This window comes from Daktulosphaira vitifoliae, unplaced genomic scaffold, assembly GCF_025091365.1.
Source record: "Daktulosphaira vitifoliae isolate Bord-2020 unplaced genomic scaffold, ASM2509136v1 Scaffold_1, whole genome shotgun sequence".
Lineage (NCBI taxonomy): Eukaryota > Metazoa > Arthropoda > Insecta > Hemiptera > Phylloxeridae > Daktulosphaira > Daktulosphaira vitifoliae.
In genome coordinates this window covers 75,314,856-75,324,473 of record NW_026099572.1, presented here as the reverse complement: position 1 = coordinate 75,324,473, position 9,618 = coordinate 75,314,856, and the positions used below count along the sequence as shown (strand labels likewise).

Below are 9,618 nucleotides of genomic sequence, written 5' to 3'. Positions count from 1 at the left end.
TCTGGGGTGGCAAAATACTGGGTCCAGAAATTCAGGGGTGGCAACTGCCCCCCCTTGCCACCCCCAAATGACGCCTATGCACTTTAGCATACCACAGCGATCGTTAACAACCAGTTGTTTAAATAAAACCGTTTTTATTATGATTTCCGACCTTCACAATCATAAAGATTACACGCTTACTATTGTAGTAATTTCATTTAATTATACAATTTAATGTCGTAGTACTATAGTACAACACTATCACGGCAATAACGATAATAATACAAACGGCCGGCATTGTTGACGTTCATACGCGAACACATAACGCGTGTTCTGGCCATTGCGGATATCGTATTTTCGAATAACAAAAACAAACGAGCGCTTGCGTTTTTGTTTTGTTTATTGTGTTTATTTTTCATTTTCGCAAAATACGCTCACTATGACCGTCAAAACTCGTTCTGAAATGAACCGCCGGGAATTATTGCGCGAATGCTCTTACAGGCAGTTAAACGGCCCCACGACAAAAAGCGATATGCTGGCAGTCTTGGAGAACAGTTTACGCAGTGAGGAGGGGCTAGACCCATCGAACGCGATCCTGCCCGAACGCCCGCCGCTTCATTACGAGACGCTGGCGACGGAACGCGAGTCTCAGGTAGACAAAGTCCCCGCGCCATGACGGACCAGATCGACCTACTCGCAAACGTGGATCAGCCGGTTAACTTGGTGCTAGAGAACCTCGAAGACGAGAGTCCCTATACGAATGGTGTCATGCAACCGGCCGCCCTGACGCAGCGTATACGGATGACTTGTATACGGTGCGTTCAGTATCCCACGCAACGGAGGAGATAGGCGCTTTAAGGCAGAGTTTACGCGATATTTCTCTTAACACGCGTATGGAAGCGCGCACGTCTGAAGTAGAGAGAGCACTGTCTCGCATTACGCAGGAAATTCGGTCCCTCTCTCGAACGATTATAATCCGCGACACGAACAACGAGACCGTTCGTTCACCACCACACAGATGACGCGAGAAACGGTAGAAACAAATCGTACTGGTCATGCGCGCCTGTCCGAACTAAGCCGCGTAACTTTTGGCCCGAGCAACACGACTCAAAATAACGCGGCCCTACAACAATAGCCTACAAATTCGGATTTTTGTGCACAACGGACAAACACCCTCGGTTAGGCTAGCTGACGGCCACACAGCAGACACGGCCGGCACAGCTACCTTTATAACGAAAATTCCGGATCTTCAAGTAGAGTTCACCGCTGTTATCATAGAGCATCTGTACTGTGACGTACTTCTAGTTTCTAACACAACTGGAAGTCTCCTGGGACTACGCTGCATTTACAATTAACTTGGGCGCGACGTGACGCACTGCAGCTTGTTGGAAAGCTACCCGACGTAGATCTATCAGCGCTGGAGCAGGCGACTCACACACGTATTATGAACGCGCACGATACAAAATTATTCTGCGATTTTTTAACGATTCGGTGGGTCGCACAAAGCTTGTCGAACATAACATCGTTCTAAAAGACCATCGCGCAAAAACCATATCCGTACCTGCTACACAAACAACAAGCAATAGACGAAATGGTAGACGGCATGGAATCGCAGGGTCTTATAGAACTCAACACCTCCTCTTGGTCAGCACCAGTCAAGTTGCCTATGAAAAAAGACGGCTCATATCGCTTATGTGTAGACTATCGGCGACTTAACGAAGTGACCATATCAGACGCGTATCCCGTGCCTAATTTAAACGGAATGATTAGAAACGTGAGGGGGCGAAAGTTTTCACGACACTCGACTTAAAAACGGGTTACTGGCAATGCTCTTTACAACAAAACATACGCAAATGCACCGCGTTCAGAACGAAAAAGGGCTTATTTCAGTTTCGTGTGCTTTCGTTCGGACTTAAAAATGCACCTATGACTTTGGTACGTTTAATGAACGACGAAGTCCTTTGGGGTTACATCGATGACTTTGTTCAAGTCTGGACAAAAAGTTGAAATATCTGGACGATATTTCAATTTTTTCAGACAGTGTCCTTCATAAGCTCCAAAANGAAATATCTGGACGATATTTCAATTTTTTCAGACAGTGTCGAAGCACATTTTGACCACTTTAGCAACATTTTAGAACGCTTAATGCGTCACGGCCTAACATGCCACACTAAAAAGTATAACATCAGGGTCTTCAATTATAAAAGTACATTTAATTATTTTATTCACCTCTATCATTTTTATGGAAATTAAAAAATAGCTATATTCCTAATAATTGTTAAATAATTTTCTAAAATTTGTTCAAACATAAATTTTTTGAATTTTTTTTTTTTTGAAGAGTTCTACGCAAGAAATTTTTTTCATCCCCTTTTCAAATTGTGTCCTATAAACATATTTTTTTTTATTGTCGACATAGACGCAATTAAAACAATGTGTGGAATTTAACCTAATTTTTTCACTCCTTAAAAATATTTCTATATAAGTTTACCTGTAATTTTTAAGGGCTGTGACTAGTCGATAACTAATTTTAAAGTAATTATTTAGTTGTTTGCATTTAAAAATTTAGACTAGATGAATGTGGTTGTCTTTAGGGTTTGTCTATTTTTACCAAATATTAAAATAAATTTTGTTAAAAATGTGTATTAACTACTTCTTGTATGTCGTCGGTGCTTTTAAGTAAAGTACTTCAGCATATATATTAAAGAATACACTATAATTTATCTTAACAACATAAATCATACAAAAAATTTCTAGGAATATAATTAAAAATATACTGAAATGTTGCAGAAAATGTTTTATTTAAATAATTATTTATAATACCTATAATGTCAGTTAACATGTAATCTACACTTAAAATATATCCTTAATATTTATCTACAGCTATTCTTTTTTTTCCAAATAATATATTTGAATATTTATAAATTATTTATAGATCAAAAATATAAAATGCTAAAAGGTGAAAAATCATATCATAAATAAATATCATTACATTATTCAAGTGTAGTAAATAGGCATTACAATTAATTTTTTTATTTAGATTGATAAAAAAATACTCAGTATTAAAATGTTCATAAACAAAAAAATAAATCATATAAATTATTTAACTATAACAAATACATTAAAATGACGTTAAATGATATATAATAAAATATTTTAAAACTTTTATTTACAGTTCAAAACAGTTAAGTAGTATCATTTTTAATAGTTCCCTAAGAAAAATAAAAAGTTTACTAATGAGCTTTGTTAATTATTCTTACAAAACATATGAAATCGTTCACTATTGCAGCATTATCGTTCATCTTGTTCGATGTATTTTTATTGACATCGTGTAACGAGGAAAAGGCTATTAATATATTGAATTCATTTCTTAAGTCAGAAAAATGGTCATTCAATCATGCATACAAGTGGTATGATATTAAAATTGGTACATCCTTTAAAACAGAAGATTTACTCATAACTGATTCTAAAAGTAAGAATATTGTTACCAAAGATAATGTATATGACAAAAAAAAAAATAGGTTCCCAATTGTTAACTTATGAGTATGCAAAAATTGTACACTGGATTGGTGCCATGTTATTTTTTATGAACAATGAATGTTCTACGAATGGTGAGATTCCTTACGATACTTTAATAGAATATTTGGATATACTCATATTAACTTCCGAAAAAGTAAAGTGGGTATTAAAACTCTTTCTTAGCGCATTAGAATTTATGAACACAATAATAGAAAGTCATGAAAAAACAATAACGGATGAACTTATTGAATTATTGACTAACTATAACTTAAAATCTAATATACTAAAATTCAAAGTAGCGATAAATGATGATGAATTGAAGTTAACATTCAAAAAATTTCACGAATTCTTTCATAAATTTTTTAGTGAAGATTTAGGAATTATTCTATTGCAATGTTGTAAAATGAATTTCGTTCGTAAGAACTTTCCTCTTGATTTAATAGAATTTAATATACATGATAAGTATACTGATAAATTAATTGATGAAAAATCCGAAGAAGAATTCACATTTTTTGTTTTTTTACATGAAACTATTCTGAATAGTGTCGATAAAATTATTAAAATCTATTACACCAATCTTGGATTCAAATATGACGAGCAAAATGAAAAAAGTAATTATATCTTGTAAAAGAAATATTAATAAATAACAATTTATCTTTTAAGTGACATACTGGCTATATCAGTTCCAAATTTAAACAAAACACTACATTTTAATTGTATATTTTATGTAATCAAAGAAATATACTCATTTATTTTGCGTTAGAATTATTTACTTCTCATTTAATGTAATCCACCTATAAATAAATCCTATAAATAAATTATAGCATTGTCGTTCATCTTGTTCTGATCAGTTATTTATAGTGTATGAGGGACAATCGGATACGAATAAGTTTACTATAGATTTCATTTAAATATATTTTATAATTATATTTGATATTGACTGTAAATTTAAAACAATAATATTTTTTAATATTTACAATCTCACTACTAAACGTATTAATAGGATCATGTTTTATGTATACATAGTGTAAACAATTTTTTGTTAATTACATTATTGTCAATTTACCTTATTATATAATAGAACAAGGAAAAAACGCTTTTCTGGAAAAATGATTTAGCGTGCTCCGATTTTCAAAATTTTTTTTTCGACGAAAATACTCGGTCATCAGACTCCAGAAAAATTATTGGCAAAGTTCAGAAAATTTTTGCCACCCGCCCGCGAGCGTTTTAAAATTTCAACCTTTTTTTTTTCAAGTTCATGCGCATGGTTTTAATTTGCGGAGTGATTCATTTCTTCTCATACGTTTATTATGAACCTTAATTATATGGTGTAATATGTATTTTTAATAGGACACTATTTTGCATTTGCACATAGCACTATATTTTATCGAGGAATATTATATGTTATATATAAATTTCAAGACGGTTATAATTATATAAGTTAGTACTTTCATTATCAGAACAGAACATTATTAATAATCTTTTTTTTTCTCATATATGATATATTTGTCTATGAGTTTATCTTTTAAATTGAGGATTCATCTATGACAACTATGCTGTCCAATGTTAAATCGCATAAAATTGTCGTTGGTTAACGTCAACGAATTTTAGTGTTTGAAATGACCACCGCTCTGCACCGTGTTCCCAACAGTAGACAATGTTTTTTATATAAATAACGTCTGCGGCCGTGGTTAGAGCAAAGCTTACTCATTAAACATTTAGCAGCAGCAAATCGTTAGATCTTAATAACCATTAGTACAAACACAAGTGATAAGTGAGTATTTATAACAAGTATTTATATACACAGTGTACATAGAAATTTCCACTGGTTGAATATTATACATTCATAACGTGGTCTTGCCTCGGACTAGACAAACAATATAAGGTGACTGCGGGGAATAGTTGGGTTTCAAGACTTTCATCGACGTTTAGGTGACCTTGATGTAGTTTACATGGGGTTTGAAAGATAGTTAACGAAAAACCGTTTTTTACACACTCTTTAATTTAACTCGAAACACGATTTTTTTTTCAAATGAATTGTATAACCTCAATGTTATTAGGCGGCAACAGCGGACGTGTAAATTAAACAGTAATTAAGCGAGTGTTTTAATACTCAAGGCGGAGGCGGCGCGTCATCGTCGTTGTCATCAACAAATACATTACCGGGTCGCGTCAACTTTCTGGCGGAACCAAACGGTAGGACAGGTAAAAAATGAACGTCGGGGTATTTGCGTATAGGAGTGCGGCACATAAAACCCGCAGGCTCGACGTGTACTTTTCACACGTGCTAGCAAGATCTCCTTGGAAAATGAATTTTTTTTTTTATAGTAGTAACACAGCGGCACGCGTAATAGGACTAACGTCAACAATTACAGCCGAAGACTAGTAGTGGTTGAACAGTAATAAGGGCTACCGAGTGCGCGGCACAATGTTAGGTAGCAATTGATGACTTCATATCTTAGGACACGAGGACGTCGTCACCTTGTGACGTCGACGCCCTTGTCCTTGTTTTGGTACCCGCTTACTATAATTACTAGCTAGCAAAAATATTTTATGGGCCTTTCTAAACAAACATAAAAAAACAAAATTCATTACAAGACCAATATATTCATAGCTACGCATTGAAACTGTATAATCCTATCATAAAGATGTTAAAAAAATTTAATCCATGGAGTGTATTATAAAAATTGATTATAATTGTAAAATTCATTGTAATTTCAGTTGATAACCAAAATCATTTTTCTTAGAAATTATTTATACAATAACATGTTACAAAAAAAATTATATTACTATAGATTGGTAGTAGACAATACAACTAGAGTCGATGAAATTTATTTAAAACAAAGTAAGTTATTTAACTATGTAATTGAAACTTAATATATGTAGCTGAGAAAAAAGTATGATAGACACAAAAAAAGAAAAATACATAGTAAATTAATTATAATATGAATAAGAAATTCCTTCTCACAAGAAGAGATTTCAGTGATGGGGTGCTCCTCGATATTTTTTGAAGTTATTCAATCTAAATGAGATAAATATCAATTGAATTTTGAAATTTTTTCTATGTTCAAAAAAATTAAGATAAATGTACAAAAAAAAAAGTCATTGCGACGATCAGATTTCGAATCTTGTATCATTAGACAAAATACATTAGCGTTACTGACTGAGCAATCGCACTTATTAGTAAATAGAAAAGAACATTTAGTATAATTCAAAATTTCAGTAATTTTTCTCGACTATAAAGAAGCAAAAAATTTTAAAATTTGTTTAATTATATTCAATGATTCATATAGATTTATATCTTATATCATATAGATCTTATAAAATCGGGCACCTCAATATTATAGCTACCTCTTTTAAGGTTGTGACTGTAGTATTTTAGCAACCCTCTATAATATTATTCGAAAATAAAATAATTTTTAGTTGTACATTTTTTAAAAAGTAATAACGGAGCAAAATTGAAAAAAAAACCCAACACAGAGGGACGCAGCACAGTGGTGACATGGCATAGTTGGGTTCAGTATAAATGATATCTAACAGTGATTAAAATCACTGTCATAAAAAACGCTCCGATGCAAATTTTTAGATACTGTTTAATATTAAAAATTTGGGGGATTATTCCATAAGCTACAAGCTATTTCCTTATTTATATCCTGATTAAGATAAACTATGTAGAATGAAAGAGGGATATATATATTTTTCTCATAAAAAAATTGTACTGATCCATACCCCTTACAATAAGTTATAGCATTATAAAGTTAAAAATGTAAAATATAAAATTGAGAATTGTCACACTAAAATAGCATTCGGTAACTATTTTCACCATGAAGACAAAATAAACTCCAAAATTTTTTTTTTTTCATAATAAAGTATATTATATAAGTTTTAATTTAAGATATATATATGTCAGAATTTCCGGAACACTTTCAAAAGTTAAGTTACCTTTTTGGCCAAAATGTTGCCATTTTGAAAATCCCCCTGTGCGCAGATAAAGAGTCAGATTTTCAAACAATATCAAATGATAGGTTGGTAAATACCTATTGTATTACAAAAAAAGTCATTAATTCATCAATTTTTCAAAAAGTTATGTCAGTTGTAATTAAAAAATGTCGATTAACCTTTTAGGGATTCTCCTATTTATGGCTAACGTGGGAAAATTGTTCGATTTTTTAGTGTAAGGTGAACAGATGCGATAATCGTAAGATTCGATATGTGTTATTTTGATATATTCATAAAATCGGTTCAGTGAAAGATGAGAATAAGTAGTAACAGACACACAAAAAAAATATACATCATAAAATAAAATAAATGCCTTTTCTGCTTCGCATCGACGCTAAAATATAAAAAAAAACAGAGTTATATAATTGTTTACATATCAAAATAAGATAAACTTTTTCATTATTTTAAATAAATAATAATTGATTATAAATTATAATAATTATAATTAATAGATTATTTTATTTTTGTTATTACACAGTATTTATAGGTTACATTAATTGAGAAGTAAATAATTCTAACGCAAAATAAATGAGTATATTTTTTTGATTACATAAAATATACAATTAAAATGTAGTGTTTTGTTTAAATTTGGAATTAATACAGTCAGAATGACACTTAAAAGATAAATTGTTATTTATTAATATTTCTTTTACAAGATATAATTACTTTTTTCATTTTTCTCTTCATATTTGAATCCAAGATTGGTGTAATAGATTTCAATAATTTCATCGACACTATTCAGAATAGTTTCATGTAAAAAAACAAAAAATGTGAATTCTTCTATAGATTTTTCATCAGGTTTTTCTTTTAATCTATCAGCATACAAATAATGTAAAATATATTCTATTAAATCAAGAGGAAAGTTCTTATTAAAGCCATTAATTTTACAACATTTAAATAAAATAGCTTCTAGTTTAGTACTAAAAAATGTATGTATCAATTCGCTAAATGTGTTAAATGATAACTTCAATGCAACATCATTTATCGCTACTTTAAATTTTAGCATATTAGATTTTAAGATAAAGTCAGTCAATAATTCAATAAATTCATCCGTTATTGTTTTTTCATGACTTTCTATTATTGTGTTCATAAATTCTAATGCGCTAAGAAAGAGTTTTAATACCCACTTTACTTTTTCGAAAGTTAATATGAGTTTTTCCAAATATTCTATTAAAATATTATAAGGAATCTCATCATTCGTATACCATTCTTTGTTCATAAAATATAACATGGTACCAATCCAGTGTACAATTTTTGCATATTCATAAGTTAACAATTGCGAACCTATTGTTATTTTGTCATATACATTATCTTTGGTAACAATATTCTTACTTTTAGAATCAGTTATGAGTAAATCTTCTGTTTTAAAGAATGTACCAATTTTAATATCATACCACTTGTATGCATGATTGAATGACCATTTTTCTGACTTAAGAAATGAATTCAATATATTAATAGCCTTTTCCTCGTTACACGATGTCAATAAAAATACATCGAACAAGATGAACGATAATGCTGCAATAGTGAACGATTTCATATTTTTTGTAAGAAAAATTAACAAAGCTCATTAGTAAACTTTTTATTTTTCTTAGGGAACTATTAAAAATGATACTACTTAACTGTTTTGAACTGTAAATAAAAGTTTTAAAATATTTAATTATATATCATTTAACGTCATTTTAATGCATTTGTTATAGTTAAATAATTTATATGATTTATTTTTTTGTTTATGAACATTTTAATACTGAGTATTTTTTTATCAATCTAAATAAAAAAATTAATTGTAATGCCTATTTACTACACTTGAATAATATAATGATATTTAGTTATGATATGATTTTTCACCTTTTAGCATTTTATATTTTTGATCTATAAATAATTTATTTAAATGTATATGCTGAAGTACTTTACTTAAAAGCACCGACGATATACAAGAAGTAGTTAATATACATTTGTAACTAAATTTATTTTAATATTTGGTAAAAATAGACAAACCCTAAAGACAACCGCATTCATCTAGTCTAAATTTTTAAATGCAAACAACTAAATAATTACTTTAAAATTAGTTATTGACTAGTCACAGCCCTTAAAAATTACATGTAAACTTAAATAGAAATATTTTTA

At 30.4% G+C, this 9,618-nt stretch overlaps 1 protein-coding gene across 1 annotated transcript; it reads right to left on the bottom strand.

Moving 5' to 3' along the window:
• Positions 1 to 7,414: 7,414 nt before the first annotated feature.
• LOC126896774 (uncharacterized) lies at positions 7,415 to 9,156 on the bottom strand. The gene is made up of 2 exons (XM_050669845.1): positions 8,161 to 9,156; positions 7,415 to 7,828 (listed from the first exon to the last, which is right to left on the bottom strand). Exons 1-2 carry the CDS (start codon positions 9,029 to 9,031, stop codon positions 7,788 to 7,790), a joined length of 912 nt encoding a protein of 303 aa, XP_050525802.1. The 5' UTR covers positions 9,032 to 9,156; the 3' UTR covers positions 7,415 to 7,787.
• Between the last annotated feature and the right edge of the window lie 462 nt (positions 9,157 to 9,618).